Consider the following 12,006-nt stretch of genomic DNA (forward strand, 5'->3'; position numbering starts at 1 on the left):
TGAGGTGGTAGGTTCAGGGACTTTATTTCTCCACTCCCACTGGTTCCTTGCAAAGCACAGGTACAAGCACAGCCCTTGATCTCCATTGAAGGCAGCTTCAGCATGGCTTCACATCTGATGCATCTGTTTTCCAGAAAGCCAAAGAGCTGTGTTCTGTTGGGGAGAAAAAGATAAACATTCTAAGAGAAATGATCGTTTCTTGAATTTGTTAAGTAGCTAAGCCAAATCTAAAATACATGTTACAAAAGTGCAGAATAAATATGATTGTATGAATGATACCATTTAGTGTGGGGTTTAAATATTGGAGAGAAAACATTCAGGCAATGATTAGGCACACATTTCCAAGAGAGAAAATAAAGGGTTTTAGATAACTCTGACAGTCGTGATTAAAAGAGAAAAAAAATACTGTATCATCCCTTTATTTATTCTTCAATGCATAACATTGCTGCATCTGTCTGAAGAACATGCAGAAGAAGAGCCTGAAAAAATATATCAACAAGGCTCTGGTTTGTGAGTTGTTTTTTTTTTTTTTTTTTTTGTTCTTGTTTTTATTTTGGGGGGTGTTTTTGTTTGTTTGTTTGGTTGGTTGGTTGGTTGGATTTTGGGTTTGTTTTTTTTTTTTTTTTTTTTTGGTACCAGGGATTGGACCCAGGGGTATTTTTACACTGAGTCACACCCCTCTGTCTTTTTATTTTGTATTTTCAGACAGGGTCTCGCTAAGTTGCTTAGGGCCTCACTACTGGCTTTGAACTTGTGATCCTCCTGCCTCAGCCTCCCGAGTCACTGAGCTTACAGGCCTGCACCACCGCACCCAGCCCCTTTACTAATATTTTTCTATTGATCTATGCTAGGCTTATTATACTTTCTCAGTTTTAGTGCTTAACATCTCACCAGGGCCTCTGCCATCTTTTGCACAATAACATTTTATTCCATGCAGTTCTGTTTGTAGTTAAAATGTAGATATACTGTCATTGGTGGAGGACTTACTCCATGTCGTGCACGACATTTCTCATAATCAAGCCTACCTTGTGAGGTGTACATCATTTCCTTCTCTCCCTCTGGTTGCCACTGCTTAGATCCCACTCTTCTTCACTCCATCTGCTCTCACCTGTCCTCTCCCAGCTGCCAATAGGGGGCCGCCCACTTTCTTGGAACATTTCTAAACTTAGAACTAGCAACAGCTTCAGCCTTTAGCTGGGTCTCCCTTCCTAGTGACAAAGATACTTACACCCTAAACCTGAAACCTAAAACGTTAACATTTAGTTCTCAAAATGCTAGTTATTATAACTTCTTTATCTCACACAAATTTAATATCATCTTCCCTAAAAATATTTTGCTCTAATGAATATTTTGCTCTAAAGGATAGTTTTCAAACTAGGCATGATGAAGGAAGGAAAAAAATTATAGCTCTGTAGACCAATTACTATTGCCATGAGTTCTTTTTCATTTGGGACAAAGAATTATTCAATATTTGATTCAACATTATTGTTCAATTCTAACTTAAAATTATGTCAAATATCATAGTTTACTTTGACATTCATTGTGTAAACCATGATGCTGAATTTAAGGAAAATAATTGGAATTTTTTTTAATGCAAGTGGAGACAATAAACCGATTCTGGCTTCATCTGATTGTTTTTTCCTGTCACCAGTCTTGTGGCCAACGGATGAGGTGAAGAACACCTTTAATCCCAGCAATTATGGAGACTGAGGCAGGAGGATCACAAGTTCAAAGCCAGCCTCAGCAACTAAGCAAGTATCTGGCAATTTACAAGACCCTGTCTCAAAATAAAACATAAAAAAAGGCTGGGGACGTGGCTCAGTGGCTAAGTGCCCTCAAATTCAATCCCCAGTAAGAAAAACAAAAACAAAAACAAAAAACCTTGATAAGGCGTCTTACAGTCATTATATAACACAAGTGCTAATTATGGCAAGAGAAATCCTAGCTGAACACAGTAGTGCAGACTTACCCTTGAAACATTTGGGGATTTCAATGGTGCCATCTATGCACTGAGCCTCCTCTGTATAGCTACACTTCTTTTCCTTATTTTTGCAGAAGAAAGAGACTTTTTCACCATGTTTCATTCCATCCTTAAATTTTTCCTGGAGCTTCACTCTCTCTCCTTGGTATAGCACAGTGGCTTTTTTAACAGATAATTTACAAGATGCTGAAAGAGAAAGTGTGTAGTTAAGACTTAAGAATTCAGTGAATCTTTCTTAAAGACAATGTATGTTTGGATTAATAGACAAGTATACCTGAAAGAAATGGGTCAAGGCAAGGGGATTCCAAAAAACCAACATAGTGGATAATGTCAATATGATTGCTAACAGCCAACCTCTATCAATAGAATCATCAATCATGGCCTTCCACGTGCCTTTCCCTATAGTAGCTACTAAGGTCAGAGCAGAAGTTTCAGCTTCTAGACTTCAGTTTAAAAGAAAACAAAACTTCATGTAAGCCTACACTGCCCCGCTCAGATCCCATTTATTAAGTTGGTATATCCTATCAGCTAGCCACTGTGGTCCACAATAGCTCACAAATGATCCTTTCTCTTAAAAAAAAAAAAAATACCTTCAGCCATAGGGAGAGCACTTCATTAAGATGGTTGTGCAAACTACTCCTACTACCACCCTCAGAGTCAGGGAAGAGAACAGCCCACAGCCAATGACTAACGGACAAGGGAATACAAAATGCAGATCCCCATAAACTCAGAAACAATTTGTGTCCCAGAGTTCCTGGAATGATGAAAATGAACCAAACTCTAGAAGAGACCACACCCTGTTTAAAACATAATCTCAGGATCAGCAGCATCAGTGTCATCTGGGAACTTGCTTGAAATGCATAAACCAGGTCCCATCCCAGATCTACTGAATCAGAAACTGGGGGTAGAGCCCAGAAATCTGAGTTTAAATAAGCCCTCTAGGAGATTCTGCTGCACAGTGAAAGTCAAGAACCAGTGCCCTTCCTTATCCCTCCTGTCTCACTAACTTTCTTCTGAGACACTAGCTTAAGAAATCAATTGCGCTTTAATCCCTGTCTATTTCCAGGGAATTCCAACCAAAGACACTAGTCATTCACCATTTTACCTGCCGAGCCTAATTTTCTATTCCTGTGTAAACTGTTCAGCCCACAGCAACCCGAGCAGAGATACAATGCTAGGTTGCTATTCTTTGCATAACTGTGACACTGACTGGATCAAGACTGGATAGACATCTAACTCTAAATGACCCAGCATCTCAGAGAAAATATGCCGGCTGGTGACATATCCTTTAGCAGAGAGACCCTGGTGTATAATCAGGCCAAGTGTAAGTAAGCAGAGAGGCACAGAGATGGGAGAGGCCACTGGGAGGTGAAAAGAGTAGCCATAGTTCCAATCCTCAGAAGAACCAGTTGTATTTCATTTTCCCCTCTCCACACATCCTTTTTATCACAAGCCCCTGTTTCTTTGAACTAGTTTGAATGTGTAGTTGATTTTCTGCAACACAAAGAGCCTTGTGCAGATAGAGAAAGAAAAAAAAAGATGTTTACAGGCAAGGATTTAAAAGCAAATATAATAAGCCCACATGATCTTCCACCATATTATCTATACTTAAAAAGGAATTGTTTATTTCCCACAGTTTAATCTCAAGCAAGCTTCCTTAACATGAAGCTTCACATGCCAATAGCTATGAAGCAAGTGGAAAATGAATAGAACAAGAAAATAGCAAAAAAAAAAAAAAAAAATTAAAAAAAGAAAATGGCCAGCAAAGGCGGTCCACTGGATAAATTCAGAAACTTTGAGGACCCATATTTTCATACCTTTACAGCTTGGCTGTGCAGACCAGTTTCCCATTTTGGTGCATTCGACTTCTCCCGGGCCATCCAGGTTATATGTATCGTGGCATCCATACGTGGCTTTATCCTTGTAAGTCAATACTTGTTTTGCAGGATAGTTTACAAATCCATTGTCTGGTCTTGTTGGGAATGGGCATTTTACTTCTATAAAGTTTATTCAGTAAGACATATTAGTAATAAATAGGTTGCCCAGTAGTTTGAGAATGGTTACATTCTTGTCTCCATTACACCACTGAATTACTGGGTGTTCCCCAAACTGGTATGCAATTTCTAGGTATGTTATGCTCAATTCGGTCTCCATTCTCTTATACTTATGGGACTCTGAGTATTTAAAAAATAAACACCACTTGGAATGTAATTAATGACATTCTAGTGGGTGTTTGGGGCTTTCACATATAATCATTAAGGTGTCATTGCATTCTAAGATAGTGGCTTAGAAAAAAAATCTTTCTTATACTCAACAAACCATGAAATTAAAACACAAAGACCCCATTGCACACTTTGCACATCACTGTTTAATTCTGAAATGTCAAGCATAATCATCATTATTGTCTTCAGACTCTGCAAGAAGGCAGCATGAAATATGTCCAAGAAAAACAGTGCTGCTTTCCCAGCTTCCTCAAGATCCTCCCCAGTGAAGCCCCAACTCATATCCCTAGTGACTGCAGCTCAGGAGAGCAAGGCTGCAGCCAGAAGCAGCCTGGGGAGGTAGTTTAATGAGGTGACATGTCACACTTGTTAATACTTGATACATCTAGGTGAAGGGTTGGAAAAAAAAGGAGAAAAGAACCTACTGCTCAGGATTTGGGAGAATTAGTGAGATGACATTTATGTGACAGGAAACAAGTGCATGGCTCACAGTGAAGTGCTCCCCAAAAAGGTGCTAGCTTTTGTTGTTATTGGTAGTTCACCCACAAGAAAATCCATTTATGTTTTGAATTATTCAATAGTTGCCCCTAATGTCTACCACTGGAGATGTTAACAGTCCTTAGCCTAACTCCTTGCATGCATGATAAACTCTATCATCTGTCATTTGTTATGCAGATGGCAAATCCAAAGATAGTGATGACAGATGAAGTGAAAGGAGGAAGAATTTTCATACTTTTTTTTAGAGAAAATCAAACATCTCTGTGATTTTTTTTTTTTAAGTTTAGGTCAAGATTGCAAAGGCGTCATAATTGGAGTGCTGCTCAGTTTTGATCTTTGTCTCCTAATGCAGACTTCTCTCCACCAGCCTCGTGGAAATGCTCAACTGTCTGTGGACCCCCCTTGTCCTTGCATGGCTCTCTGACTTTGCAAGGGTTGTGCCCTGTGTGGTATACCTTTTCCTCATGCTCCTCTTCTCCTGGGCCTGTTCAAGGGTCACTACCTCTGGGAAGATTTCCCAGGTTGCTCCAGGCAGTTAGTTGCATGATATTTATTTCATTTCAGGTATTATCTAGTATTATCCCCCGTGCCTGGCACACAGCCTGACACATGGTAGATGCTCAGTAAACATTTGTGGAATGAGTACTTTGAAATACTCCATGAAAGTTGGAATTTTTTAATACTTTTCAAAACTGGAAATCCACACTACCATAATTATTTTGTCATATCATTCACTTACCCCTGCATTCTGGTAATTCAGTCCAGTTTCCATGAGCTGTGCAGGTAATTGTATTATTTCCAAACATAGCATATTTCGGCAAACATTCAAAGACTGCCGTGTCCCGGTAGAGGGAGTTGTTCCCAACTGATGGCTTATGAACATGCAGTGTTGCAAATTTAGGTACGGGTGGTGGAGGACAGGTTATGGCTGGGAAAAGAAATAACATCATTTCTATGAAAATAGTTGAGTCTTGTAAATGTACTCTTTTCAGGGGGGGAAAAAAGGAAAATCCAAAAACGAACTTGAGAAAATGTGAAACTTGATCAAATAACAGGGAAATAAGACTCAATTATAAATGCCAAATAAGAAAATGCAATTCCCAAATTGGATGTCCAAACCAGTCAAATAACTAAAAACTGAAATAAATTTAAGTCTTGCTGCTTTTAATTTGTCCTTTACAACACAATGATTAGGTTTCCATAAAATCTTTGATCTAAATGCTACCTTGGAAGATGTTTCTGGAAGGTAGAATTTATGGAGAACACGCTAGAACACCATCCTAAAATAATGACTGAAGACAGCATTTGGTACAAAGTTGTGACGTCTGAGTTCCATTGCTAGCTCAGTTTGTTTATTCTATTAAATGTCTCCTGCTTTTGGACTTTGTATGCATGGGGCTTATACGTGCAGCCTCCAGGACACAGAGACACGGTCATGGCTTATCACCATGCCCTGACCAATAAGGAATTTCAACAAGTTCAGAGACAGTTACACCAATCCAGAACGGAGTGACCCAATTGTGATTTGACTTGAAATATCTTCAAAGAGTGGTCCATGGACTAGCAGTTTGGGCACTGTATTCAAGTTGCATGCATATTAAATCCTGGGAGCTTCTTAGAAATGTGGAAGCCCAGCCTCCACCTTGGATGCTTGAATCAGAGTCTACACTTTAATAATATGTGCAGATGATTCATATGTACATTAAAGTGTGAGACTCACTCATTCAGATCAGATTGAAGATGAAGTAGCCTGTTTGAAACTAAAAAGACAAGGTGAATTTACATCATTGGTATAAAGCTACTTGAAAAGGTAAACAAATTATTTATAGGAACCTAGGTGATTCCTACTGCTGAGTAAAACCTCTACTTAATTTATCCTTAAAGAGCTTGTTTTTGTAGTTTGGTTTTTCTAAAATTAGATTCTAAAATTAGAATTTATTTGGAATTGCTTTACTTTTCTACTTGCTTTTTTTTTTTTTTTTGCTAGGATCGATCTCACTGAAAAGTTAAACAACTTTTGCTGTTACCTATTCTGATACCTGGGCCTCCTGGTCAAAGATTGGACTTATATAAAATCACCAAGTTCGGAAACATGAGAACAGCCCTCCTTGCAGAAGAAAGGCCCATGCTGAGTCTGACATAACCTGAACGAGCTCCCCCGCCCCACCCCCCAGGACTCTGGAGGAATCTGTCAGGAATCCTAGACTGCAAGGCCCTTGGAGGGCTCTTAACTCACCCCTTTATTTCTCATCATTCCATTCTCATCACACCTACAAAAGCTTAAATTGAGCTATAAATATATCACTCTGGGAACTTCAAAATATTTCTTAGGGGGCTATTCTTTTGAGAAAACTAATAGGAGAATGGTTGGAGCATTCTAAAGTAGTTTTGAATTCATTGTGCAAATGGCATAAACTTTTCTGAGAAAATTACTTCTACTAAACGTTCAACTGAAAGAAATACCATGTACATACTGACACATAATATAAGAACTGCACTCTAGAACTCACCTGTCATTTACTTTGAGAAATGTACTGTATTGCAAAGTGTTAATGTTTCAAAGTAGCTGTTCTATCAATAGGACGCCGGGACAAGGTATCATCGCAATAATGTGCTAGGCACTGCACGGCTGCAGTACACTCTACTGGTTGCCCCTTGTGGTTATTTGTTGACAAGTTGTGACTTGTGCTCTTGTACCTCAAAGAGTATTCTAGAGAAAACAATTATGCTGAATGCTTGAGGAAAATTAAATTCTAGGTATCTCTGAAGAATGTTTGACCGTGAATTAAATGATCATCAGACATTATGAACACAATTCCATAAAAAAATAAAAAGAGTGGAGCCAAGGTGCCTCAACCAAAGGCAGTGGGGACCTGTAATAACTGCAGCGGGAATGTGGATGAAATAATTGGATGGTTTCCAAGTAGTCCAGTTTTGTTAGAGGTAAAAAGAAAAAAAAATATTGGCCTTCATTCACTCAAATAATTGATATATGTGTTCTAAGTGCACAGATTATTCACAAATTCATAAACAAAGACAAGAAATGTCTCAGAAACTTGTTGACTTTCCAGAGACATCTGCTTAGCATATGATGCAATGGAAACCCACCAGGATGAAAACAGCACAATACTCCTGAACCTATTATATATACATAGTGTGTGTGTGTGTGTGTGTGTGTGTGTGAATGATACTATTTTATCCAAGTGTCCTATTTATAGGACAATCTGTATTTTCATTCTTTTTTTTTTTAAAAAAAAACTCTTTTTAGTTATAGATGGATACAATATCTTTATTTTGTTTATTTTTATATGGTGCTGAGGATCGAACCCAGTGCCTCCACACAATCTAGGTAAGTACTCTACCTCTGAACTATAGCCCCAGCCCTGTATTTTCATTCTTAATGATAATGAAGGATGCATAAGCTTCAGATTATGATTTCCAACCTATTTTAATACACTTTGTCAATTTCCTTAGGATATTTGCAGAATTGAAAATGCGGGGCTTCGTGGGTTACTGTGAAGGGTTACTTTTATATCTCCATCACTAGAATCATTCTCTGGGGACAAAACTGTCTTCTTCAGCCTTACAGCCTCAGTGCTGAGCAGGATCTGGCATCTCCTGGATCATTAATTCATGCTTACTAAAGATGGGGATGAATGAATGAATGAATGGGGTTCCAGAGCAGGGGATGGGGACATAGGGGAAATGTCAATCTCACGGCTTGTGGAAGTTCCCCTAGTCAAACTGACAGTCCCCAATAAGCCAATGCCAGGCATATCTAAACCGTTACTAAAACACCATGGAGGCTTTGGAATTGGCAAACCCAGCAATTACTGGCCCCACCAGGTAATGGATATGACATGTGTTCTTGAGTAAAATGTCTTCTATCATTCCAGTGTGGTTGATCATCTAGGGGGGTTGATCATCTCAGGATGAACCTAGGGTGACCAACCATCTCCCTGAGCCAGAAATGGTAGGATTCTGGGACTAAGGAGTTTCTGGGATGTGGGACTCTCAGTGCTAAAAACAAGACATTTTGGGACAAAATGTCACCCTACCCATGAGTGAGACCCATAAACTCACCCGCACAGACAGGAAGCTCTGGACTCCATTTTCCTTCCTCAGTGCATTGAGAAGAACTAGTTCCATTCAGATAAAACCTGCAAAGAAAAATTTCAATCTATCAAGCTATCCTTGGCATCTCAAATGTTCTGGGGATTGAATCCAGGCATTTGTACATGCTGAGCATGTGCTCTGCCTCTGAGCTCTACACTACCAGCTCCTGTAGCCTCTCCTGCCCCCAGAGACAGGGTCTCACACAATGTTGGCCAGGTTGGCCTCAAGTGTACTGGGTGAAGTGATCCTCCTGCCTTGGCCCCCTGAATAGCTGAGACTAGAAGAGTGCACCTCTGTACCCCAGCATTCTCCATTCTATTGACTTCTACCGTCTTATCCATTGTACATGCTTTTCCTGAGGATATTAACTAATCTTGGGGCCCATAGAGTGTCCCAGAAAATGCTGCAGGTAAATTGTTGGATATTTCCATAGCTGTTGATGTAGAAGCCACACCCCCAAATTACTCACTTCTTCTCTACTCTTTACTACACCCTCAATACCACTGTAATATATATTAAAAGTGGGACTAAGCTTGTTTTGAATACAGCAAGTTCAATCTAAAGTCTATAAATGAAATATTAACCAGTCTTGATGTCTAACTGTACTCAGCTGCTTAGTTTCATAAAAGTCCTTACCCGGTATTACAAGCAAAACTGATCATGTTGGGATATTCAAAAGTTGTATATCGTACAGCTCCGTTTTCTAAGATTCCAGCAAAAGGACATACTCTGGCTGTGATTTAAGAAGACAAAGGTAAATTTCTGCTTGTAGAATTTTCATTAAAACAAAGATATGTGAACTTGTTTCCATCCTTTGATTCAGTAACTCTACTAGTAACTCTTCTAAGAGAGCAAGACTAAGGCAAATGATACATGCACCAAGTGCTCATTACACTGTCCTGCTAATTGCAGAATTTGGATATTCTAGATGTTCACTGACAGGATTGTTTCAATTAATCAGGGTAAATCAACAGTTGAACTATTATATATTCAATAAAATATAAATTATGAGGATTCTAGGGATGTAGTCAATTTTTATGATATGCTGATGAAAATAGAAAAATACAAAATTATACACACACTATGTAATAACATGAGGTATACACATGGAAATTAACTTTAAAATGATATTGTTAGGGGTTGGGGTTGTGGCTCAGTGGTAAAGCACTTGCCTAGCATGTGTGAGGCACTGGGTTCGATCCTCAGCACCAAAGAAAAATAAATTAAAATAAAATAAAGGTATTATATCCATCTCAACTAAAAATTTTTTAAAATGATAGTTAATATTCCAAAGTTATTGCTGATTTAAAGTAAAATTTTCCCCAGTAATGGCATAATGATTTTTCATTAAAAATTATGTTTAGAGCCTCGGAAATACAGCACATGCTCAGCATGCACAAGACCCTATATTTGATCCCTAGCACCAAAAATATAAAAAGCTTATTTTTTAATTTAAAAAAAAGCATATTAAAATCACTTGAATATACATTTGTAATTATAGCAAAGTTTATGTCTATATAAACATAATAATTAGAGCTCTGATAGACTCATTTAGTTATTTTTACTGCCTTACTTCTACATATACTTCCCAGGAATCCAGTGTGTTTCATTTCTTAATATTTGACCATAAAAATAAGGCTAGCATTGTTTCATAGAACCATCCTGAGGGATAAATAAAAGTAACCATCTGCAATAAAACAATAGTTATATATAATATATATTATAAATTTAACATATATTACATTTATTTACATTTTATTGTAAATATATACATAATTTAGATGAAATTTATATTCACTTCAGTAATTCTTCATTCTGCTTTTATTTTGAGGCATAGACCAAAGTTATGGTAATTTTCCAATTTTGTTTGTCCGAGTGTCTCTTTGGCATCACTTTGTAGCTCACACTGTCTCCACTTGTCTTTTAACCCTTTGATGGGTTGTGGTCTCTTTTCTTAACCTCCCTTAGGGCCAGGCTATAACCTCCTCCTCTCCTCTAAATTGCATCCATTGTCCTTGCTCTCTCCCACAGAGCCTTCCAGGGCCCTCTTGTTCCTCCACAGCCAGCCCCTACTGGCCCCTGCACCCAGAGCATGACAACTTAGGTTATTCCCCATCAACGTCCAGAACCCAAGGGAAGGAAGAGAATGTGAGAGAAGGTGCCAACTTACGTGTGCATTTCAGAGTGTTGATGGGCCACATCCCCGTGAGAGGACAGGTAAACCTTCTCATCCCTCCCCGGGACACATAGCCCGGCTTACAGGAGTATACTATCTGCTCCCCTGGCTCATAGGATGTTTTTAATGGAATAACTGTGGAAAATGGTAAGACATCTGGCTGGGGACAGGCTGAAATAGAGCACCAAGAAGACGGTTAAGCAGTCTCTTCATATATTTAAGTTCAAAGCACACATGTGGAAAATAGTCACTGCCACCAACAATAAGTATACCAAATTCCACACCAAATGCTTCTTGTGTAATTTCTCATCTAGTTTCCTCAACGGTCATTTGTAGTGGGTTATTATTATTATCCCCATATTACAGGTCCGTACCCTGAGGCTCAAGTGGCTGAATGTCTTATGAAGGAGCTTTAAGTCTATCAATATCAAAGAGTAAATGCCAATTCAGTCTCTCCAACATCTACTCTAAATTAAAGACTATTATTGATCCCTGACATATATTAGGATGTTGGATATATTAGTTATTGTCTCAAAGCAAGAATACTTACTCCGTCCTGCAACAATAGCATGGCAGAGAAAACTCGAGAGCAGGATGAGCACTGGAGAAAACATTGTTGATGATTCACCCTGGCACCACCAAAGTGGGATCCCTCTGCTAAAAAAGAGAGACACAAATATGAACATGCTTAAATATTAAACCACTTTGGGGGTGTACTTTTATCTCTGTAAATAGGAGATAAAATGTCATGTTTTGAAAGGAACTCTGAGATCTCCATTCTTTAATCATTTACTCCACATGGGTGAGTCTATTGTGAAATCTTTGGAAGACGGTTTCCTCTTTGGTACATGACATTTTTCTTAAGAGCACATAGTAGTTCATTATCGCCTCTCGCAGAACCCTGATAATTTCTAGATTGCTCGGACCTCTCATTCTCCATCTTTTGTTTCCTGTATGTTGTAGATGGATCACCAAAGTCTCCTGTCTCACCAACATCCTTGTAATATAAATTT

The 12,006-nt window shown here is 38.6% G+C and overlaps 1 protein-coding gene across 2 annotated transcripts; it reads right to left on the minus strand.

Moving 5' to 3' along the window:
* Apoh (apolipoprotein H) lies at positions 1 to 11,677 on the minus strand. Of its 2 annotated transcripts, XM_005328232.4 has the most exons (8): positions 11,544 to 11,677; positions 10,988 to 11,164; positions 9,454 to 9,550; positions 8,785 to 8,861; positions 5,441 to 5,629; positions 3,799 to 3,978; positions 1,970 to 2,167; positions 1 to 153 (listed from the first exon to the last, which is right to left on the minus strand). In XM_005328232.4, the coding sequence occupies exons 1-8, from the start codon at positions 11,605 to 11,607 to the stop codon at positions 98 to 100; spliced, it is 1,038 nt and encodes a 345-aa protein (XP_005328289.1). In that variant the 5' UTR covers positions 11,608 to 11,677; the 3' UTR covers positions 1 to 97. The 2 variants fall into 2 exon arrangements, with proteins under 2 accessions (XP_005328289.1, XP_077897961.1); XM_078041835.1 differs by lacking the exon at positions 10,988 to 11,164 and having other exon boundaries at positions 11,544 to 11,666.
* Between the last annotated feature and the right edge of the window lie 329 nt (positions 11,678 to 12,006).

Source organism: Ictidomys tridecemlineatus, chromosome 3 (genome assembly GCF_052094955.1).
Source record: "Ictidomys tridecemlineatus isolate mIctTri1 chromosome 3, mIctTri1.hap1, whole genome shotgun sequence".
Lineage (NCBI taxonomy): Eukaryota > Metazoa > Chordata > Mammalia > Rodentia > Sciuridae > Ictidomys > Ictidomys tridecemlineatus.